Genomic DNA, 25,879 nt, shown 5'->3' with positions numbered 1-25,879 from the left:
GCGAAGAGTACACTGCACATCGCGACCCTCTCGGGGACTGAGCAATGAGTGACGGCATCTCCATACCGCCACCCTGAGCTCAAAGATAATAAGCATTATGCAAAAAATTTAGCTCTGCACACTAGCGCGAGCGTTTGTCACGCGCCGTCTTGCATTCAGAGTTTGTATCTTTATTAAGCATCTTCTAACACTATAATCTGTTACAAACTTAATGAATATTATCTACTCTCCAAAAGCTCAAAAGCATTATAAAAAAGCCAAGTCTTTCAGAAGAAAATATTTTGAGTAAATCTATGAGGGCATGAAAAAGTCGCAAAGCACTTGGAGAAAACATAATTATGGCCACTTCAATAAAGCTGTCGTAGTTTTATGGATAGGTAGGTATTATTTTATTAAGCTAGTATGGACTATAGAATAGACTATACTAGTATAATGTACCTAGGTAAAAATATCAATACAATTAACGGTGTATAAATTATTGTAAGTACAAAATTTTCATTTAGACAAAATTTTGTTTTCACTTTTGAGCAACGAAAAATGGAATCCTATTGTTAAAATAAAATGTACCTACTTACTGAGCATTTTTAAACAAAAAAACAACAACGGTCAACGCAATATGGCTAGTTTTTCTGTCAAAAATATTTGTTGTACCTCTCTCTCTCTCTCTCTGCGAAGTGTAACCATCCAAACAGTTTTGCGGGTCGTATTTAAGAAAAACTTCCAAATGTCAATCTCGATTGATCAACGTGTATTATTCTCATGGGGTCAAAATTTAAATTGGGGTCGGAGGCGGCCATTGAACGGCAAGACGTTTACCTGTGACCTTGTTGTGTCGCCGGACGAGTCCCGAAAACATTGACAGGTCAGTCGTCAAACAGCTCAAAGCTGATTACAAGTAATTTGTGGTTGTAATTTACAACCACTCTACCAGAGTAGACAGAATGATAGAGTATACCGACTTAGAACTGATGTTGAAATTTTTAAATTTGACGTATTATGACGAAAATCGTCGCTAGGGTTGTTAACTTGTTACCTACGAATTGAAAACTATGACATATTCGCTGGACGTGTTCCTCTTTGGTCGTATTGTTGTTTGTGTTTTGGCACATGCGATTAAAATTGTCAGAATCCAATTTTGAAATCTTTATTTGAAATATTTAAAAATAAATTATATCAGCCAGCGCGAGGCACATTCCGTTCATAATCCTAGCGAAACCCGACGAATTTGACAGATTTCAATATCTGTCAAATTCGTCGGGACCTGTCCGTCTCTTTGCAGTCGAACTACTGGTCGTTATGTCTATTGTGACTCTACTCTGTCACTACTTTGACGTGCGAATGTGCAACCTTCGACGTGATTCATTTTATTTTTCTTAATTAAACTACATGTTGCTAAATTTTGAAAAAAGAATACTTATTTAAAGCCGGATTGGATTTGGCCGGATTTGGATCCCAAAAACAAAGCAAAACCCTAGTTATTATTGCAAGTATATTTTATTTTATTTCAATTATTATACTTGATATAATGAAATTACAGTATTACCTTTCGCAACTTCCTTTATAATGACACTAGACGTTCCGCGCGGCTTCGCCCGCGTAAATTAGATATTTCACAGACAAATTAGTCCACAAAAAATAGCCTATGATCCTTTACGTAGTCTACTTCTTATCTGTGCCAAATAACAGAAAAATTGCTCCAGTAGTTCGTGAGATAAGCCCCTTCAAATAATTTCCCACGTTTTTTTACATTTTCCTCTATTTCTTCGCTCCTATTAGTCTAAGCGTGATAAAATATAGTCTATATCCTTCCACGATAAATGGGCTATCTAACACTGAAAGAATTTTACAAATCGGCCCAGTAGTTCCTGAGATTAGCGCATTCAAATAAGCCCTTTCTCCCCATTTTTTCCACATATTCCTCTATGTCTTCGCTCCTACTAGACGAGTATTAGTAGTAAGTATATAATAATAGATGTGCAGTATGCGCATACACTCCTGACTTGCCAAATATAAATGCTAAAATCATTAAACGTGTCCTTGTAATTTGATATATTCCTTCCTTTCTGCCCATCCCGAGTGGCAACATCTGATACCAATAAAATTATTAAGGTCACGAACCCCGTGCCGATATAAAAAGCGTTATTTTTAATATGAAACTCGAGAATTCATATTAAAAACGAGCTTTTGCCCGCGGCTTCGCGCGCGTTAAGAAGTATTGTTATATATACAAACTTTCATCCCCTATTTAAGCCCCTTGGGGTTGGAATTTATCAAAATCCTTTCTTAGCGGATGCCTACGTCATAACATCTACCTGCATGCCAAATTTCAGCCCGATCCGTCCAGTGGTTTGGCCTGTGCGTTGATAGATCACTATGTCAATCAGTCAGTCAGTCACCTTTGAGTTTTATATATATAGATAAAGCATTTTATGTATGAGGTTCATAATAAAAATTCTGTTTCTCGTTTAAAAACCGGCCAAGTGCGTGTCGGGCCACATAATAAGTGCTTGTTCTGAATTCAGACACAGCCGGAACCGCGCGGTTTGGACCCGCTCGGTTAAACCGCTTATGACAGCGTTCACACCCGCTCGGCTTGCACGAAAACCGCGCGGTTCTATAACGCGGTAACAAGCACTATAAGTGAATAATAAATTCGATAAGTTGATGGTATATGCGTTAAGCATGAATAGGAATTTCAGTAGACCGCTGTGGTAGTTTCGATATATTCCACAAAGGTATCTCTTATCGTGGGAGGTTCCCATGGAATTGCGCGAATGAGCTAACCTAACATAACCTAAATGTACACGTTACATTTTTACGAATCACCAAATTTTTAAATCCTTACAATTTTGAGGGTTGGTAAAACACGTGAGAGTTCAGACATTGACCGGCACCATGGAGCACCCCGCACTGGTGACTGGAGGACAACAGCAGCCGAGTCCCGACGGGTTTTCAATTGGCCACATTGTCGTATTCGGTGCGTAGGTACTCAGTCTGTTGCCGTCCGCCGCCGTCTATAAATAGCATGAACTTCGATCAATATAATATGTGATCGAAGAGCATGAACCTTTAATCCCTACTTACACTGTACTCGTACACATCGCGGACTTTGGATCGAAGCCTACGTTGTAGGAGTCTGTCTTCAAAACTAATAACCGTGATACTATCGTTAGTTATAGTTAAATGGTTCAGAAAATGGACATCGTTTACGGTTGTCATAAGTCATAAAAGCGGGTGGCATAGAAAATGTCTAATTTCAGCCTTATCTATAGGTACAATTAATTTGATTTTCTGAAATACGAGTAGCCCTTCGAATACTAAATGAAAGAAAATTAGATTAAAAAATCTGAGCATAAATAGTAAGTTACGGGTTGGAATTAATTTTAACTTTAACCATTACAGCTAAGTAGGTAGTATAATATTATTTTATAACGAGTTTCCAAAGCGTTTTAATTAATCGAGCAGAAGCAAAGATTTAATAAGTCCCTTTACGGAAAAGTGGAAACTCCCACGTCCTGCTCAGTTCACAAAGTTGCTTCTAATTACATATTAGCAGGATTCATGAGTCGCAAAGGATCGTTTTATCGTTATATAATATTTATTACTTAATCTTTTATTTTGTCATTTTGGAATACAGAAGTGTTAGAACAAAAGGAATGTATTGACCTAAAACGTATAAAGCGTTGGGCAATATCAAAGTGCAAACCTTACAACACTCGGCTCAAACGGACGGCAAGGCTGATCGGCCCGAGATGTAGGCAATTATTTAATCCAGTGCACGTGCACCGAGCCGTGCCAGCACTAGGGCTGTACCTCGCCAGTTGCCAGAGGCGGTCTCGGTGGCGCCATGCTGGTTGTTCTTTCGTGTTGGTCTTATTGACTTTGAAGTACACTTTAGCACAGAGACTCTATGTCGTAAAGGATGACCACTAACCGTAGCCTGGGTCTGGTATCCTCGTTAAAACATCCTTCAGTAAACAGCAAATATTACGCTGTTAATAGATAGGGAGGGTAATCGCTCTACCTCGATAGTCTTGATGCTAAAAACACTACTGAGTCTCAAGAGACCATGGTCCATGAACCTATTTTACATTGCATATAAAAGCTGAAAGTCTATATTTTCAAAGAACGAAATTGAGTCCGAGAACATTTGCATTGCCCGCATTGTGAGGATAAAACTTATCAAGAGTAAAAATATATTTCTTTGAAAGAGATTTATAGATACAACATTTCTTTGAAAGACACGGGAGCCCTGAGAAGTATCTGGTAGTCGTGTGAGGCGGTACATGCGCACGCGCTGATCGTGTGACCGCCGTACGCCGGCCGCGCCGCGCCGCTTCGACGCTACGATCTCCATTGTTATGGCTGTGCACGACGGACTCGTATTTCGCGATACAACTCAACTTTCGTGTACCTACTTGAATAATATTTATTTAATGAACCTATCATTAAGTAAATATTATTCAAGTAGGTACTAAGTTACAGGCACTAACATGCTGTTTAACAATGTTGTTGGTAATCAAACAGCGGCGTAACTTTGAAAATCATTTCTTTATTAATTAACACAGTTTTATTTTATTTGTATATTTTGTTCGTGAGTTTTCGTGACTGTTCTACTAGTATCTAATAGATAGTAAGGATTTTACGACGTGATCTTAAATTATAACGTGATAATTTTTACTAAACCGCTGGTTTAACTCGCGCATCGAAGCGCAAAATAGCAAAACACGACAGAGTTAGATATCTTACTACGGCACTTATCGACCCCAAGCTGTCAGAACGACATTCCTTAGGAGTAGCATACCTTACCTAAGCGAGCAATTCGTCCAACTGATTTAAATAGAAAATAAGAGAAAATAAAAATGCCGCAAGTATCACAAACACTTCACCTTATTGACCAATATAAACGTAAAAAATTATCAATATCGTACTAAAAACGTAGAAATATTACATCGTTCTTATCACCATATAATAGTAAGAGCTTTTGCCCGCGGCTTCGCTCGCGCTAAGAAGTATTATTATATACAAACTTTCATCCCCTATTCGAACCCCTTGGGGTTGGAATTTATCAAAATCCTTTCTTAGCGGATGCCTACGTCATAACATCTACCTGCTTGCCAAATTTCAGCCTGATCCGTCCAGTGGTTTGGGCTGTGCATTGATAGATCACTATGTCAATCAGTCAGTCACCTTTGAGTTTTATATATATAGACGAGCTATTGCCCGCGGCTTCTCTCGCGTTAAGAAGTATTATTATATACAAACTTTCATCTCCTATTTGAACCCCTTGGGGTTGAAATTTATCAAAATCCTATCTTAGCGGATGCCTACGTCATAACATCTACCTGCTTGCCAAATTTCAGCCTGATCCGTCCAGTGGTTTGGGCTGTGCGTTGATAGATCACTATGACAATCAGTCAGTCACCTTTGAATTTTATATATACATATATATAGATTATTATGGTAACATCTAAATCAAGTTATGAAACTCGGAACCGACGTCGCACGGACAATATGATATTACTGACCTACTAGCGATGTGCCATAGAAGTTATTTATATCTGTAATTGTCCGATTATGCTGATGGAATCAATGGTTTAATTACGTTCTCTTTTCCGTGTCTCGTACGTCGTTGTTTACTTTGATAAAACGTTTCCAACATTCGGACCACCGCTTCCTTCGCAACCGATCGCGAAAATAAAAGAAAAAGGCTCCCGTTTTTAAATTCCGACCCGGAATGTGTATTTTGTGTAAAATGCTTTCAAATTTTGTAGGTGATACCCGGCATTTGAGAGTGCAGCTAAAAATTTTATAAAGTCTATATATAAGGTGAAAAATAAAACCATTAGTTATACAAACTTTTTAAAGATTTAGATAAACTTAAAAATTAAAATTGTTTAAGATGTTTCTCATAAGCTGCAGCGGGGCTAAAACTCACTGAGGCCGCCATAAAAAAAGAAGAAGAAGAAGTTTGAGAGGAATTGCTAAATGTGACCACAATTCCTCTCAATCTTCTTCTTCTTCTTCTTTTTTTATGGCGGCCTCAGTGAGTTGCCAATGTCAGAGTGATTTTGGATAGACTTTGCTCTATATTGCAGGTCCGGTGAAGAAACAAGGTACAGTATCTAATAATAACTTAAATTCTGTTGAATATATCTAAAACAAACACAAACATATAGAGGTTAGTAAAACATCACAATTTTATATTGTTAGAACGAATTTAAGTACACAGAATATCAATAAAAGAGGTATTTACATAGCATAAAATTGATTTAAAATTGATAGGGCGAGGAATATTAGTAGGGAGGAGGTCATAAAGGGAGGACTGGTTTTTGGGACAGCAGAAAAAGATATGGTCCAAGGTACCCCCATCTAGGCCACACTCACAAAGAGATTCCTCTCAATCAATACAGCAAATGAATTGTCAAAACTGTCAAAGTGACAAACGTCAAATAAGTACAAATTACTAGACATGAACTGCAAGCAGACTTGCATTTTACAATTTAAAAAAAATGAATCATATTATGCTTCATAATATTAAAATGATTCTCCAAAGCGACCATTTTAACCCCGCAAGTTACTTACCAATCTACCGCTAGGTAGAGTCGAGAATTCGAGATCTTAATAAGAAAAGAGTATTCATTTTTAACCGACTTCCAAAAAACGAGGAGTTTAGTTTCGGCTGTGGATATATATTTTTTTGTATGTTCAACGATTATTATCTTTTCAAAACGGTTATTATCGTCGTTACTTAATTTAACGACGATCGATAACGATCTTATTAGTAGTTCTATGCGGGGGCGTCGACCACTCAAATTATAGAATTCATCATCGTGAATCGTGATGAATTCTACAATAATTTGAGTGATACCAGTTGTAATAAAATAGCTTACGAGAATGACTAAGCCGTTGGCGCTGCACCCACCCCACATTATTCTTAGAACGGCACTTAAAGAAAGGAAGAAGCTGATTTGCATTTTTATGAACAAGGAAGGTTATTTTTATTTACTCGGAGCATTAATCGAATAAATGCTTGGCTTTTATTGAATGCTGGCTGTTTACCGCAAATATGTTCGTGTTCATAAAATAACTTTGTTACAATTTTCGTACGATATCGTCTGCGCGAGTACAACACAAATTTCAATTTTCGAACTACAAAACACAATTTTCATAGAGTCATAATAGTTATTACGTTTTCGCTGAATCGAGCTTAAATTAATTAAGTATGTAATTTAAGTATATTATACATACATATTATTGTCTTTTGAAGTTTCTAAATAACAATATTTAAGCGGGCCCCTAGACGATCAATTTTATTGCGCAATACTTATTCACGTATTGTGCAATATTATTGACCGTCTAGGGTTAGTATTGAACGCGCCCACCTTTCAATCTTATTGTCAAATAAATAGTTCAACGATATGGCACAATAAGTCTAGGGGCCCACTTAATCATAGTGAGTGACGAGTGACGACCGTCTAATTATTTCTGGTACCTACCTAATCACATTAATTACCTATTTAAGTATATTGAATCACAAAAAATATATTATTTCGAGGTCATGTGGGGTGTGTTGTTATACTTCTACTACAGTTATATTATTTTGTTTACAAATAATTTTAATGCGCAATATAAAACCAAGAAAGTTTTTATAATATAAGTAAATAGGAAGTTCGTTGAACCCGTAAAGATATTAAAAATGAGCACAATTATTTATAAATAAATAGAGTATGAGTAAGTATTCACCAAACAGTTTTAAGAGAATTCTCGTCTCTCGATTATCGATGAAATACTTCTTACGATAAGTGTAAAGATATAATTTTATTATGACTATAAATTAATTAATTTTAACTATATTTAAAATGTTAATAATTATTACAGATACACTGAAATGGCATGTTCTATTGAGGTTTTAGTTTAGCACGTATTACATTAAATACCTGGATGACCGAGCTTTGCTCGGTATAGCAAACACTCATTGACTTCGTGTTAATAACGCCATCTGCTGGTCGTTAAAACGAATAAAAAGACATTTTCTGAAAAGATTCCTAGCTAGATCGATTTATCGCCTCCGAAACCCCCTATATAACCTTGGATTAAAATATGAATATAAATAATTGCGACTCGATACAAAGAGACTATTCAATGAAAATTCCCACACTTATAAGTTAGGAAAAAAAACATTTTGGGTCAAGGTATCTTAATAAAAGGTAATTTTTCTTAGACTGCATAAAGATATACAAGAGTATATCTTTATGCAGTCTAAGAAAAATTTCTGTAATCAACAAAACTTGGTTGACTACGAAACCCTAAAACGGAACCCTAACCACCTGATTGTTTGTATATTGATAGGTTAATAGTTATATAATTTAAGTGTAACATTGCCCTACAAATAATAAAATCCATATTTTAGGACCATCAAATCAAAGTATGAAATCCTTTCTATCTCTGTTAGCTATCACTTTCGACATTTTTTGCAGATAAAATTGTTGTTCGTCTTATCAAAATGAAGCTACTCACAAAATATTAGCTTGATAGTGGTTAAGAATTTATGTTCTATCCAAGGGCGCCGGCAGGGCGGTGCCAGGTGGTGCACTTGCACACCTTGGGAATCTCGGGATCAACAGGAATAGTTGAAATAAAAAGCCGTCTGTAACCCTATTACCATGCCGTACAAAGATAGTTCGTATGATTCGGTACTAAATGTATTCTGTTGACGTAAATAGGCATTCACTGTTGTTCGTAAAAAGAAAAGAAAGAAAACTAAAATCTGCACCCCTTGAAAATTATTTCTGCCGGCGCCCATGGTTCTATCCCACAAAAAATACATATTAAGTTATGAAGAATGAAGAATCCAGTCATCTTCTTTAGATCATGGTCCAGGAGTCCACGCGAGACTAGACGGGGGTCTCTACATTGGCCCTGACAAAAAATAGGGATAGGCATTGTCCAAAAAAAATCACATGTACTTTTTATATTTTTTTTCGTTAAAATAGGGTATATATTCATAATATAAATTAAATAATTTTGAAATTCATTGGATAGTTTTTTCTTAATAATTTTTTAAAGTTTCACTCTGACGTCATCATCGGCGGCCAATTGACCTCTGCAGTATGTATTAAATTTCCTTTCAATCTTATTTATAATGGCTGGTTCGTCAAATGCAAGTTCTCATTATGTGAAAGCTGATACGAGAAGCTTACCAAAAGTTCGAAACGTAATGTTGGTCGAATTTATTGCTAATTTAACGCCATTGAAGGTCAAACTAAGGTTAAACATATTTGTTCAAAAATATAAGTAGATCACTGACCTTGTTCCTCGAAATGTTTTTGTAATGAGCAAAATTAAAAAAAAAATGGACCATGTTTTTAATTTTCTTAGCAGTGAGGAACTTTTGTGTAGGCTTGATTTCCCCTCTTTAGAAATCACAGGCCTTGGATGGCGAACCCTGAAAAATCACTACTAGCTAGTTTGGGAACCTCTGATTTAGAACAAGACCACATTCATAACTCAACAAAAAAGTAGTGGGTTATACACAAATGCTTAACAGCGACCATATTATACACTTAGGGCCTGTTTCACCACTTTCTGATAAAGTGCCTAATAGGCTATTCACAACTTTTTTGACAGATGCTCCATACTTGATCTATCAAGTTAATTTGTGGATAGTCTTATCAGGAAGTGTGATTTGAAACAGGCCCTTAGTGATGACTAGATATATTATCTCGTATTATATAGTTTGTAAATTGTAGCTAATCGTTATCAGTAAAATATGAAGGTGACCTAACTAGGAATAATAATTAATAAATTGATTTGTATATGCATATTGTGTATGCAATACATCTAGCGGTTAACGTTAAGGTTACATTTTCCGTATCTTATATTTTTATCTCATTTAGGTTTCAGCAATAATAATAATATTTTGTAACATTGCTAGACGTTGCCCGCTACATTGTGCCAAAAAATAACTATCTATCGAAAATCATCCCATACCCTTTACCGAAAGTCAAGAAGGAAGACACACCCATCCATATAAATTATAATATCAACTAGATGACGTGAACGTCGTATCACTTACCTCCTAATTTATGTACCTTCCCTGGACCTCCACGAACAACTATTTCAAGTTTCTCGATTCAATAAGACTAACAAAAATTAAATTCATTTTAATTTTAGAGAGATATATTATGTAGTTTCAATGAATTTAAGAAGTTTCCTACATAACTCATGGATCCCATGACCAAACTGCTACCTTGGTAATCGTAGCACCAGGCTTAAATTAATATACTTTGAAACAACAATGTCTATATTTTTTTATCGCTTGACAAATTCGAGTCTCGTATTAAAATACTATTAAAAGTACCAATAATAGAATCATAATGGACGATGCATAGTAGCATACGTTTGCCGTTCTAAAAACGACGCCGAAACTCCTAAACTTATATTTATAAAGAGTCAGGAGTTCTCTCAGCACCTTCCAAGCCATGGTATACCTCGGTACAAAATCTTACTTCTTGTTGGTAGCAAATGCTCGGTATAATTTTCACGAAACCGAAGTTACCACAAATTTCCACATTTTTGAGGAGTTCCCTCGATTACCCATGGATCACTTCATCAAGTCACCGACCGATTTTCAAATTTTGAAAATCGGTTCAGACACGGCGGAGTAATCGTTGAACATAGAATACTAACATCACACCTCCTTCATTTTGAAAGTCGTTTAAAATTGTAGCCTATATGTTATTCTGATGTATAAGCAATATTATTGTAATTAAAATCCATTCAGTAGTTTTTGCGTGAAAGAGTATCATACATCCATACATGCATACAAACTTTCGCCTTTATAATATAAGTATTTAGTAGGATACGGATAATGGATATTATACTCGTACAAACAATAATATAAGAAATAACAATAATATAAGAAATAAATTTTGTAGGCCCTTCTTAACCTTGAGTCAACAATTGATATATTTAAATGCTCTTGAACTCTGCAACGGACTACGGTATTTCACTACGGTTCGTTACGTAGCTCGTGCCGAATTATGACGTCTACGTCACGTAGAGGGTCTACGTGTGACTTGTGACAAGGCAAAGTGTAATATTATAAGTTGTAGCTGTTTTGTTATTATACTCTTTCTGGTTAACCTGCCAAAAGTATTAATTTTATTATTAGTATCTGATAAAACAACACAATTAATATTTAAACAGCACACGCCCTAATCTGTTCGTAGCGGCCATTGCCCCCTACCAAAAAACTTGAAAAACGGGCTAGTTACCGACTGTCTTAAGGCTTAGTAGAAAATATGTCGAAGGAAGGGCTTATTTTCAAAAATGGAAGTTGTAATTATAAGTATTTACTACCTTATCAAAAGTAGAGATAATAATTTTAATTATCGTTACGTATGTCGGGTTTGTATAATACACTGTTTTACATGATGTCAGTTTGAAATAAACTATTATATTGGGATCCCAAGCTAAGATATTATATACTACATATTCAATTTTTACGCTTTCAAAGTGCAACTCACTGTAATTCTATATGCCCCACCCAAGATGTCTTATCAAAGTTTGGAAAACATTCACAATACTTAGGAAATGAAAAGGGTACCTAAATAGCAATGTTATGCGATAGCCGCTATTGGGCGATACCGGTGTCCGGTTACACTTACCCCACGGTATAAAAGCGAACACTTCTCGAGTTACGCGCATTCGACACTCCGATTACAATAACGCACTTAGAAAAAAAGTTGATCGAAAGAAAAGCGAGCGTGAGTTAATAATTTCTTAAAAACCGTTAATTATAAAAGTATTAATATTATAATTTATACTTAGCTACAATATTTTAGTATCAAAGTTAATATAGTAAAATAATATTCAGTCATGGTCATAACCATAGAACTCAAACGAATATGTGGTTCCCACACACACACATTCCGCTTTTACTATTAAAGCTTATTTATTATTATTATTAAATCGTTTTTAATAATATAATATATCGTTGAAGAGTGAATACCTATTTATTTTGCAGCAACATATTAAACTTAACTTACTTTTAACTTGGTCTGATTTTACTCATATTATTATACTTAGTGAGGCATTCTATAGAACTCCAATAATTGTGTACTCTTTTATACTGATTATATTTTGAGCTGTCCTTCGTTAAGATAAAACAAGTGGGTCATTAGTTCACAAATCAGTGTGGAATTTTCCACCAATAAAAATGTTATTAAAGTATTTTTATCAAAAAATACGTCTTTTTTTCGCAAATACGTAGTTATAATAAAGGCAGGATGTGCTAGTAATCTACCTATTATAATGCTATAAGTTTATACACAAATCTTTGTATCATAATAATAATAATTGTTCTGCACATTGCAAATGCTGCATGGCTAAACTTAAATAGTGATTTTAAAAATGATATAATCATTACAGAAATTACAATCAGGAATCAAGAAGTACACTATAACTTTAAATTTAAATCAGGGCTTGACTAGAAAAAAATGTCTAAAGAAAACTGCTAGCTAGCTGTAAATAGCTTCTCAGTAGTAAAACTATAGACTCTGGGTATAGAGACTATTATCTCGACCAATTAAGAGAGTAGAGGAGTTTTAGAGTAACTTTTGCTTGGGATAGAGCGACGCAGCTATGGAATTAGTTCACTGCGTATTTACTATGGATTATGGAATTAGTACACTGCGTTAACGCTTAGCGTGTTTTTAATTTCAGTGAAGATGAAGCAGCTAGTGCAAGTGGCCGTGATATACTTGGCGATGGTGCTGGAGTGCGAGGGGACGTCCATGGCGTTCAAGCTGTGCGGGCGGGACCTCGGAGACATCATGACCAGGGTCTGCCACGCGTACAACAGCCCGGCCTGGGACGTACCCACTGGTGAGTATACTTACTACTTAGTTCTTAGCAGGGCCGAATTTTTACATTTATGAGTACGGTATGATGTGTAATTTTGCCGCCCCTATGTACTTAGCAGGGCCGGATTTATATTTTAATGAGTATAGTACTTTAATTTTGCCGCCCTGTGTTGGAAGTCTACCGCCATCCTAGGACGCTCCCGCCACCCCCCTAGGACGCCATAGAACGCTGCCGCTCATAGGCCATGGCCTATACCTACTGCCTATAGTCTATACATAAAGACAGAGCTGGTTGTTTGATTTTCAGTCGCTGCGACTTTGTGCTGTCTCCCTCTTTTCATGGGGAGCGAAAATTGTAATACTAAGAGCTCATTCCATTTTCTTCCGATTAGTTTCTTTGCCGGTCTCAAAGACAGCTTTAGCATCGTGTGTCTCGGGCTCCCTGAGCTAATATCGAAGGGTTTTCGTGATTTGATACGGTGATATGTGTGGTGGCTGGTGGGCCTTAGCCGGTGCTGGTGAGTAGTGGTGATTATTGGAGCCGTGGGCACATATGTCACGGCCTCAAATCGAAGGTAAAAATCAAGGCAGGTTGAAAACCGAAACACCATAATATAGTTTAATGATGAAATTACTATCCAGAATTAGTTATTTATACTAGATATGTGCACAATTTTTTCCAAAACCGGTTCTATTAGCCGGCTAGGGATATTGATTTCTCAAAATCTAAAGATGCAGTTTCAGTTTTTATTAAAAAAGAGCTCGCAACTTTATCCAATAATACTCAAAATATCTTGTAGTTTCAGATTTCGCCTTTCATGGCAGTTTAAGTAAAACGGTCACGAATTTCTAAAACAATTTTCATAAAAATTTCTCCTAAATGTATTTTAATAAGCCATATTAAATTATTATTTTATATCAATATCAAGAACCCCTTAAGTCATTACACTAAACTGAACATACGACAAGGAACATCTGGATTAGCAGCTAATAATAATCGGCCAAGTGCGAGTCGGACTCGCGCACGAAGGGTTCCGTACTATTATAGAGCAAAATTAGGCCGAAATTGTGTTTTTTGTATGAGAGTCCCTCTTAATTTTTTATTTTATTTTAATATTATTATTAAATATTAAAGAACACATATTATAACTAAGGCCTTTAACAAAAATTAAATTACCTACCAGTTGCCATTATTGATATAGGTAGAGCAAAAAAGGCCAAAAAATCACGTTTGTTGTATGGGATTAAACCTTAAATATTAATTTTATTTTGTTTTTAGTACTTATTTGTTGTTATAGCGGCAACAGATATACACAATATGTGAAAATTTCAGAAGTCTAGCTAAAGCGGTCCTTGAGTTACAGCCTGGAGACAGACGGACAGACATCGAAGTCTCAGTAATAGGGTCCCGTTTGTACCCTTTGGGTACGGAACTATACTATTTAAAAATTAAACGTAAATAGTATCATAGAAATCGTTGAATGAACTAGGCGTCGAGTTTGCTGGCCAATTCTAGATGGCTGCGACAGTGCGACATAAAATACACTTAGTTCTTACTAGCAGTAAACAGAAAGTAGCGGCACACCGCCACGTCGCCACACCGCCGCTATGAATGGCCCGTAACAAAAATATCCGCTTGGCGACAACTTATCAACAACCGCGAAAGGAAGGTCGTTGGCGTCTGTATCGTCACGTCTTATAAATTATAATAGTAAGTGAACCGAAATAATCATAATAAAACACAAACCATTTCATAACAGTAGTCACCATTACAAACAATTACTTGTAACAACAATTATAATAGGTTGGGGAAAAAGTCTTTTCGCATTATAAAATACAAAAAATCTTTATTCATAATACTAATATATTCATTATAAAGTTTTAATTTTAGAGAAGACAATTACAAATTCAAATTAGGCAAATGTGCGATTTTAATTTGTTTTTCTTATTGTTAAAATGAGTGATCCTATTGAAGAAGAAGAAGAAGAATGAAACGTGTACTCATTTGTGATTCTTTATTACGACGTAATGAAACCGAACCATTTTTGAAGAAGCTGATAAGTAGTGATGAAAAGTCGCACGTTCTTGTCGTACGTGATCCACGTACGACAAAAACGTGCGAAAAAGATCGTGGTCAAAGGCCGGTCAGGATTCACAGACTGTGGCGAAACCCGGGTTACCTCGCAACAAGGTGATGCTGTGTGTGTGGTGGGATTGGAAGGTCATTATTCTCTATGAGCTGTTACCGCCAGGAAGGACCATCGATTCTGAACTGTACTGTGAACAACTGATGAGATTAAAGCAAGAAGTTGAGAGAAAGCGGCCGGAATTAATCAACAGAAGGGGGGTGGTTTTTCACCATGATAACGCTAGACCTCACACATATTTAGCCACTCAGCAAAAATTACGGAAGTTTGGCTGGGAGGTGTTAATGCATGCGTCGTAAAGTCCTGATCTTGCACCTTCAGATTTCCACCTGTTCGGTCGCTGCAGATATCCTTAGGCAGTGTCAGGTTGACATCACAAGAGGACTGCCAAAACCACTTGTCGCAGTTTTTTCATCAGAAGCCCCAAAATTTTTTAGCAATGGGATCATGTCCCTACCAACAAGATGGCAAAAAGTTATCGAACAACATGGCACCCTGTGATGGCACCTATAATCTTAGATATACTTTAGTCAATTGTAAAAAAATATTATATAAAATGTGAAGAAACTTTTTCCCCAACCTAATATTATTAAGTACATACGAGTATACTTTGTTTTTGTTTGATAGTTTGAAAACTATGTAGCACGTAAGGCGTTTTTTTTTTAATTTAAGATAACACGAGTCTGGCGCTCATACAGTGGAGGCGGGGAGAATATGCGAAGAGTACCTAAATAATTAGCAACATAGTAATTAGTACATACTGCTTTAGAACATGAAAATAATATGAAACGAACTTAAAATGGACTTCAAAGAAACTTCCTGAAAAGATTTATTTTTCTGAATGTAAGCTGGCTGGCTCAGCTGCAACTTGCAATATTACGAATATATTTACGACACTGTTAATTAATATGAGAACAGAGTAACAGTATTTTAGTTTTTATTTGCATATTAATTAGCAAATGACTAAATGGTTTCTGTAGACGCAACAAAAATTTACTTAGTTAAATTTTTTTTTTCTAAATCATCACTTTGAATGTTAGGCCTACATTAATAGGGTAGGTCTTGCTCGGCGTACATCAGAGATATCAAAGGGTCCCAAAAATGCATTCTTATGCATTTTTGGTACATTAATTATGAAGTAGCATACATAACATATTTAAAATAGACGATTAACAGGTGTGGGTACCTACTTACACTCTACAGCAGCCGTTCCCAAAGTGGGCGATACCACCCCCTCGTGGGCGCTGAAGATCAAAATGGGGGCGTTGTGTAGAGGCGTGGGGGGGGGGGGGTGAATTGTAATTTCATTTCATCTGGATGCATTTTAAATTGAAACAATAGGGGGCGGGGGGGGCAATTTGTTTCGGGTTGATTCAGACCGCAACGCGACACGTAGATGTATTTCTAAATTAGTATGGATTTGACAGATTCGCAAGACGTCTGACGCAATTGAAATCTGTCAAATCCATACAAATTTAGAAATGCATCTACGCGTCGCGTTGCGGTCTGAATCAACCCTTACTGGGCAGCAGACAAAATAAGTTTGGGAACCCCTGCTCAACAGGCTAACTAGGTTCATCGTGTCAAAGGTCAAGTAGAGATAATTATGTAACTTTGATATCATAAACATGACAATGTCAATTACATAATTAATGAAAATTATAACAAATACTTTAATGCTTTTTAATAAATATTGATTTATTTTTTATATTATTTACTTAAATAAAAGTGAATAAAAACCAATACAAATTTTGAAATTTTGTCGAAAAGCGTAGGTTTGAAAGTTGAAAGGTTCATAGTTTTTGATAACTTTTCGATGTACGCTCTCGTTAAAACTAAATTTCATATAAAGTTCATCGTAGCTTCAATTTCAATCGAAAAGTTTGTGGAGCAGCGTGAAAAGTTGAAGGGACAAGTGCGCAATATATTATAACATAATATTACAAAACTTTAATCGTCAAAATAAACTTACGTTTCCATTATCCTACTAATATTATAAAGGCGAAAGATTGTTTGGATGTATGGATGTGTGGATGTATGAATGTTTGTTACTCTTTCACGCAAAAACTACTGAACGGATTTTTATAATGAAACTTTACCTAACCTTTACTTTTTAGGCACAGTAAGTTGTTAGTAAAAAAATGTTTAAGTTGAAAGTTAAGCTCCGGAGCTTATTTTCCGTAAGTATGTAGATTATAGGCGGATCTTATTTCTTTAAAAACAAAAAACTTTCTGAATGTCTCGCTACACCTCGAAAACGGCTGGACCGATAAATAAAATCGGTTCAGTTGAGGAAAAATATAAACTGAAAATTTCGGAAAATTATTATTAACGCATTTTAATAATTATTTTATTACATTACCTAAAACGAATATTAACGCATATTAGGTTACCAGACAGTAACCGATTTGACAAAATCCTATTGATTAATGATTATTGTTAAATTGTCGTGTGCACTACCTATTGTTACCTCTTTTTTAATGTTTCCTGTAACAGGTCTACTGGAAGAGATTCCAATTGGAATAAGTAGTACCTTTGTACTAAAGTGTATCTCTTATTTTAAGTTTTCACTGTTAACGATTATGTGTACATAAATTATTAAATAAATAAAAAATAAATAAATTATTAAATTAGTAATACCTACAGAAATAATGCGAATGTGCAAAATGTAATACAAACATTTTTATCGCGGATCCCCGACCTTTTGAATGTTTACATCTAAACATTTAATCACGGGAAAACAAGTTTTAACTGTACCTACTGAGGATATTATTGACCCCTTGTATGTACATATTAATATAATAACACAGTATCGGCCACGGAGGGGTATCGTGATACCGATGTTAATACACGTAAGGCGTCATTATTATGTAGCTACCTAAGGATTTTTTCGCAATTATTTTACGGCATAAAAATCCAGTCTGTCTCTGTCAGTCAGTTTACATATAATAATAATAATAATAGCCTTTTTATTCTGACTACGAGCTATAGAATGTCTCGAAGGTCAGTGTGACTCTCGGCATAGTCCTCCTCCAGCCTTTTCCACTCAGTTCTGTCTAGTGCTACTCTTCTCCAATGGTGTCCAGCTGTTAGTGCTAGATCATCTCCCCATCTGGTTTGTTGGCGGTCTCTACTCCGTTTTCCATCTTTTGAGTACCAGTGAGTGATCGCTGTGCTCCATTTGTTTTGTTTGTCTCTTAACATGTGTCCGGCCCATCTCCACTTTCTTTGGTCTATTTGAGTGAGTATGTCTCTTAAGTAAGAGAATCTCCAAAGTAAGCTAAAAAGTATTAAATAATGTTTCCTATCTAATAGTGCCTTTTTCCGTATTCGGCTAAAACTCAACTATTTCTGTACTCAATCTTTTAGAGTTTACTTTTAGAGTTTACATAGGAAGGTTCATAGTCATACCTTCGTACCATACTATACCTACCGTACCACTCGGCTGTAATTTAATTGTAAGGGGCAGGTAATTACTTAGTTATTAGGAGAAAGATCATATTATGTGCAGGCGCTTCGAAAAAAGGAAACCAATACCTACCGTAGGTTTTCCGATGAGTCTCTAATCTCTATAATAGCATCTGTGTCTTTATAAAAGTTCAATTTTTTAAAGCTTGTAACAGTATACTGTGCGAGAATTTCACTCATCGTTCCTAGACTAGAATTGTCAATGACCGCTGGTTCAATCTTATTTCATTTATAATATTTTTAAATCATTTTATTGTACTGTGGTACATCTCCATTCACCTACAACTTTTTCGGCCGGCCGTCGCATATAGCCGGCCGCGGAAGTCACTTACCGTAGTTTCATAAAACCGCCGTCTTTTTTACGATTACATACATATATCGAAAAGTCCCGCTGTCTTACCAATAGCAACTCCATCGTCTCATCCTCTGTTACAGTGGTAGAGCAGCCCGCGTCTGCGGTGCGGCGGCGGCGGCGGACGGGCATCGCGGACGAGTGCTGCGTCTACGGCTGCACGTGGGAACAACTCGAATCCTACTGCTCGGTTAAAGCCAAGTTAGTATTAACATCACTTTATAATCGTGACTACATTACAGGCGCTCGTAGGCCTTTACGGTTGTCGTCTTACTACGATAGAGACTAGAGTATAGACTAACACAGAATCCGTCACGGTACCTATGCCATTCCGGTCGAGTGGCAAGTAGCAACCATTTACGATTTACGAATACCTCTCGTTCAAGCTACTGTACACTAGAAGCCTTTCTACAGACAACAGTCTACACGTACCTTATACCTACCTATTCGCATGTAGACAAGCATTTTGTGGTCACGATGTTCACGTGAAGCGTTTTTCAGAGAGGAGTCGCCGTTCGAGCTCATGGAGGAGCACATGATAGCGGATCGCTCGGCGGAGCAGGCGGTGGCAGCGCCAGTGGCGGTGGCGGAAGCGGGCGCGAAAGCGGCAGCGGGGGCGGGGGCGCGGCGCGAGGTGGGCCGACGCAGTCGCGGGTACGGGCGCGCGCGGGGCCGCTGTTGGTGCCGGCGCAAGCGGCGCTCGGGCCGTCGGCGGACCGCTCTCATGGGTAACATGGTGTGTCTGACCTCTGCCGCTCGCTTGTTCCCTTTTAAACCCCACAAAAATGATCCAAAAGGATAATAAATAAAAAAAAATGTGTTAAGTAAATATTATCTAAAGATTGTCGAGAAAACGTTAATGTTTTCATACACCATCGACATTTCGTGGCTGTAGTTCTAGTAGGTGAGTACCTTAATGTAGAGAAAACTAGATCTAGGACTAGGACCCTTATAACCTACAGACAGTACCTAATATTGAGTAGAAAATGCCTGTAGGTACCGTACTATTCTTCTTTGCTGGTTAGGCAGGCAATGTGCAGCAAAAAAATAGAAAAGAAAATACTGAACAGATTAATTAATTAATGATCTGTATTGCCCTGCCCTGCAGATATTCTATAATAATCTATGACAATATAGTAGTTATTATCAAAAATTATGCAAAAAAAAAAGGGAAGCGAAAGAGAAACCTATAGCCAGTAGGCTAACTAAAAGAGAACAAGGCAGCGGTAACTAACACTCATACTAACGCTTGGAGCATGTCAACTAATACTTTCATGTAACAAACTCTTAATCTCTTCATAAGATTTACGGGATTCAGCAAAATAATGGCACCACATCCCGACTGCACAAAATATACAAAAGCCTTAGGTAAGTCACTGAATACGTGGCATAATGCATATCGTTTCGATCTTGTCAATTAAAATCGGGTGTGTGGTTTAGCCATTTCTAAGGTGATAGATCTAATATATAAGCACCCGATTTTTTTTCATCAAAATAAATATAGTTACTTATTATATTATTTTATTTAGTTTCGTCGCAGTCGGACGATAACCATAGAATTGCTGCTTTCCCGTAATCTACGTTCCATTCTTCCATATCGGAAATTGACGGAATTTTCTCATTTCACTGTCACTCATAACATAAGTCATATCCGGCACCTGGCGCCACCCGTAACGTTGGGATTGTGAAAATATTATATTCCATAGAAAACGACATGTAGATTACAGTATTACAGTGTAAATATTGTAATGCTGTGACAGTACCTACATGGTAGCTCAGTCAACAAAGTAGTTGTAGAATGCGTGAGCAGGAACCTAAGCAATTTCTGCAGAAACTTATTCAGGGTGGTTAAGGACAAAACACACTAAAGTCCTGACGTCTAGAAGGTGAGCGAGAGGGAGGGGAGGGCGACAAAGGTCCAAATTTTTGGTTTTTCGTCAATAACTAAAAAAATATGCGTTGTAGCAAAAAATATTCTATGACGACATTAAAGCTTATTAAATTCTCTATAAATTAGATTCTATTCAGTTTTTCCAAATTCTCATCCGTTTTCGAACTACACGCACAGGAAAAGTAAAAATTAAATTATTATTTTATTAATTGTAAGTCGGTTTTAATTTTTTGTTAAAAATAATAATTTCACTCTTTTTAGTTACCTACTAACCATCACGTAAGTATAATATTTAATATTCTACGTATTTTAATTCTTATTACAATTTGTTAAGAGTCAGACGTCGTGCTCACAAATATCAGGTAGATAATTTTAAACAATACATTTTAAAAAATCGAAGTGAACAGTAAACACGTGCTAGCCGCTAGGCAATTATTGTACCTATAAACTTGCATAGGAATTCGATCTGTATATTTATGTACCAAAATCGTGTAAATATAAACCGTATAAACGAAGTATTTTGTATACTAATTGCGATTGTGTTTCTTATTCCTATTACGATGTAGATTAGCTATATACCTATGTCCACACTGTGCACTTTCATCTTCAATTTTCGTCATCTTCTTTCATTCAACTTTCGTATTGGTGCATTCAATAATTGAATGCGTCAAAGAACGCAACGCCACGCAACGCCAAGTCGCCAACATTGTAATTTTTTTTTTGTTCGGTTGGCCTGAAGTACACCGTAGCACCGCGTAGCGTGGGTCCGTCGACTTTATTTTGTAGTAGTTTGTCAAATAAATTGGGGTAGGTTTGTAAACATTTACTAAGATTAAGATAATATTAAGAGGTTGAAGTATTTCGCTATACTAACGAGGGTCACATTTCGGCTTGTCATTCGACAGGGGTTGATTTTTGAGAAAAGTTTATCTGAGCTTTTTTGCTTCCCTTGGCACCCCCTATAGATTGGTATAATAAAAAGCGGTGGTCATTGGGGTTGTATTTTTTTCGTCGAAATTTTTCTAAGTCTTTTTCCCATAGTGCCCCGTTTCCTTCATTCCAACCCAAATGTGTGCCTAACGCTCTGGAGTAAAGGTTGAATTTGTTACTTATGTTCAATTTTGTGGTACTTGAACTTGTTTTTTTTTGTATTAAAATCGCTTTGAAATGTACCAAATAAATAAGGACATAACGTGATGACTGATGATATTTTATGGTGTTGTGTGTATATTGTATCCATATTATACAACCATGTGAGTTGTGACATTGGTGACCCTGACATGGTAGTGATGATGATGATGATGATGATGATGATGATGATGATGATGATGATGAATGTAATTTGCATAGTAGCATATAGCTTTCAGTTCTTAAAACAACGCCTAAACCCCCAAACTTGTATCTATAAGGAATCCGGGGTTCTCTTAGTATCTTCGGAACCATATTATACCTTGGTGCAAAATCTTGCGTTTTGGTAGCATTTGCTTAGGATGCTTCTCATAAAACCAAAATCACCATATGTTTCCATATAAATTTTGAGGAGTTCCCTCGATTACTCATGGATCCCATCATCAGATCACCACTTTTGTGAAAATGGGACCAAATTGGAGTGAAACCTAATATAACAAAACAAAAATTTTGAAAATCGGTACACAAACGGCGAAGTAGTGGTTGAACATACAAAAAAAATAAAAAAAAAATATCCACAGCCGAATATATAACCTCCTCGTTTTTTGGAAGTCGGTTAAAAAAACTTTATTTTCAATATGTAGGTATTCCTTTCTAATTCTGTTTGCAGCGACAAAATATTGTTCTTAGTAAAGCCTCAGATGCTGATAAGTCGTCTATTGTTCTTGGCGTCTAGATATTACCTTCATTTTTCCACCCTCACTCTAATCTTGAGGGGTCAGCTCATTCCCGATGATTCATTATGTTTTTTATACAAATAACTAAGCTGGCAAACAAGAGTATGGTCTACCTGATGTAAAATGTTTACCATAATGCCTATGCGACGTCTGCAGCACCAGAGGTGCTACAGGTGCGTTGCCACTTTCAGGGGTGTGATAAGGCGATGGGTGAGGGGATGAGGGATGTAGGCTTCGGTGAGTGAGGCCCTCTCACTCACTGAACGAAGCACAGTAGCGATAAAATAAAGCTATTATTCAAACAGAAATAGAAAGAAATATTAAAAATAAAGCTTTTCTTAATTTGCACTTTTCCTGAACGTGTAGTTCGAAAACGGATGAGAATTTGGAAAAAGTGTATAGAATCTAATTTATAGATAATTGAATAAGCTTTAATGTCGTCATAGAATATTTATTGCTACAACGCATAGTTTTTTTAGTTATTGACAAAAAAACAAAAATTTTGACCTTTGTCGCCCTCCCCTCCCTCCGGTTCACCTCCTAGACGTCAGGACTTTTAGTATGTTTTGTCCCTGATCACCCTGAATCCAGCAGAAATCGCTTAGGTTCCCGCTCACACACTCTATACCCTCTTTTGAGTCATTCGTTAACCGGACTATGGTCCTTTTCTATGTACAGTCTGTCAAGAAAGTGAAGAAATTAAAAAGTGGCAACATCGTAGTGTCATCCCTTTCAAATCAATCTAAGAAAAAAGGGATGACACTACGATGTTGCCACTTTTTAATTTCTTCACTTTCTTGATAGACAGTAATACACCGCAAATACACGTATACAGGGTACATATTATGTAATATTATGTATACAGATTACAGGGTACAAAACTAAGTGGTAATAAGTACTTTAGGGTGTGTATGGGTACCCTATATCGATTTCGCTGTGAAAGTATCAGCGTTGAAAGAGTAACATTTTTTAGTTATATAATATGGGAAAAATCTCGACGCTCGGGCGCTTGCCCATACAAATCACAAAAAAATTGCTTTTTCATCGCTGCTACTTTCACAGTGAACTCTATACAAAAGACACATACAGACCCTAAAGTATTGTCACTTGGTTTTGTTACACCTTGTATAGTATGTACTCCAAAATCACTGGGTGATGTCTTCTTTCAATTCGGGAAAAATTTTAATTTTGGGAAATACATATTATGGGGTGCACCGTGCAACATAGAAGTTTTCACCATGGGTTTCCTTTGGTAAAAATTTACTGGTGAAACTTCACCAAAGCCAATTTTCTGTTGGGTATATTACGTACGGTCTACCTACTTCATGTGTTTGTTTGTCAGTCAAGTAGATAGTATCACCGTGGAGTCATTAATTTTTATAAGGGGGTTTGTATGTGCACGAATTGGGATATTTTCAGCTGAATGTTCATTGTTTACACCCACCATCATTATTTTCATGTTTCACTAAAGTAATTTTAAGAAAAGCAAACTTTCTTTTAATTGTGTTTCTGGTCAATTTTCAATGTAAACAATCAGAATAGTAATTAAATACAAGTTTTTGTTGACTAGTTTTAACTAGTCAACAAAAACTGTTATTTTACATAAGTGTACCCTTTTAAAAAGCAACTTGCAACGTCCTACGACTATTTTAGTTTTATCATATAGGTACGCTGACCGCTATTATTTGATATAAGTAATTAAGTACATAAAAGCCTTCTTCGATGAAAAATCCTAAAGCCATTCAAAAGAAACTTTCCGGGGTTAAAGTCATAATATTGTTTTTTTTTTTCAGGGCTTCATAAAAAATGTCGTTCGCGCTGCGCCCATCCTCGGCACCGTGTCGCCGCTGCTCGCGTGGGGCCGCACGCTCAACACCGACCTGCCCACTGACAGAGACCGCTACGCCTACATAGCGGTCTACACGTAATCCGCTCCACGTGTACTCTATTTCAATTCATTTGAATCAAAATATAAACAAGCTACGCGTACATACCAGTGTATACTTAAACCTCCAAGCTCAGTGTGGACTGCCCATTGTCATACTGCTGTATTACCCGCAACTTTGGTGGAAGTCCGGTCCCTTCTGAGGTAGACCGGCCGGTCGTGGAGGGAGTCCTGTGTTTGTTAGATCCGGGATATCCCTCCCTTTTGCGGCTGAAGGCGAACCGCAGGTGGTTTTAGTGAGTAAGAGTCTCACATACCCCCGGGGTGCTTCAGCTGTAGGTATTACCCGCGAAATAAATGTCCAAAATTATATTTACATTTGTATAACAATGAATTGAAACGTACAATACGGAGATCACTACTTACCTAATAGGCTCACACCCATAAAGTTAATATACCTAGGTATATTAACTTTATAATATTTGTAAATTCTGATTTCTGTTACATCGGCGTCTTGCACAAAAACTTTTACAAACTTTACATTCCATCTGTATTTAATCGCTGGTAAAAATTTGGACAATGCATAGCGTCGTTTAAAAAAAGTTTGACCTGTATTATTATTGTATCTTGTATCAAGTTTCGTAAAAGTTGAAAATAACGTTTAAAGCACTCGTTTGGGCTAAGTATTTAAAAGTTGACTCGTAGACATAACATTTGTGTTGATAAGTAGCTTCCAAACAATGTGTTCAATTCCAATAGCATGTTATAATTTAATATTATTATTAATTTAGGTACTTCAAATTGAAATAATTATGAACTGCCATTTTGTACAATAAATTGTAATTCATTAAAGTTCCATCAACAAAAGTAACTTCTTAGCTTTTTTATCAACAACAATCGCTTCCTTTACAATATATTAAACACAAATAGGTAATTAATAATATCTATGGACGCTTCACACCACGTCAGTCCAGCCCCGTGGTACCTGAAGGACTTGTGTTACGGGTACCAGACAACGGAAATATATTTAAGATTTTAATAATAATTATTGTTATAACAAATAACATCTATAATATTATTCACTAGTACTACTATTCAAAATGCATGTCACAGTCACTTTTAAAAATGTTTCATCTTGTATAATAAATTGGACGCTGTTAAGCATTCGTGTACTATCCCACACAAAAATTACGTATTGAGTTATGAATGCAGTTATGTTCTGTAGATGATTTAGAACAAGACTGCATTCAAAATTTAACGACAAAAAAAAATGTGGGTTAGGACACTGATGCTTAACAGCGACCATATGTAATAAATCTATGTTAAAACTTGTAAGTAATGTGTAATTTCTAAGTTATTATATATCCAAACATGTACCATGTAAGTTCAAGATCTCTTAAGC

The 25,879-nt window shown here is 36.4% G+C and overlaps 1 protein-coding gene across 3 annotated transcripts in view; it reads left to right on the top strand.

Moving 5' to 3' along the window:
* The window catches only part of LOC121728814 (insulin-like growth factor), a 28,788-nt gene extending 3,869 nt beyond the window's left edge, over positions 1 to 24,919 (top strand). Inside the window, exons 2-6 of one of the 3 annotated variants that reach the window (XM_042117113.1) lie at positions 12,728 to 12,891; positions 18,920 to 19,037; positions 19,338 to 19,572; positions 24,386 to 24,640; positions 24,817 to 24,919. In XM_042117113.1, the coding sequence (XP_041973047.1) occupies positions 12,735 to 12,891; positions 18,920 to 19,037; positions 19,338 to 19,572; positions 24,386 to 24,520 (645 nt within the window). In that variant the 5' untranslated portion in view covers positions 12,728 to 12,734 and the 3' untranslated portion in view covers positions 24,521 to 24,640; positions 24,817 to 24,919. The remainder of the gene's footprint in view (positions 1 to 12,727; positions 12,892 to 18,919; positions 19,038 to 19,337; positions 19,573 to 24,385; positions 24,641 to 24,816) is intronic. The other 2 variants (XM_042117114.1, XM_042117112.1) reach the window with 2 other exon arrangements.
* Positions 24,920 to 25,879: the final 960 nt, after the last annotated feature.

The sequence above is a fragment of the Aricia agestis genome, chromosome 7 (genome assembly GCF_905147365.1).
Source record: "Aricia agestis chromosome 7, ilAriAges1.1, whole genome shotgun sequence".
Taxonomy (NCBI): domain Eukaryota; kingdom Metazoa; phylum Arthropoda; class Insecta; order Lepidoptera; family Lycaenidae; genus Aricia; species Aricia agestis.
This window is presented reverse-complemented; position numbering and strand designations above follow the sequence as displayed.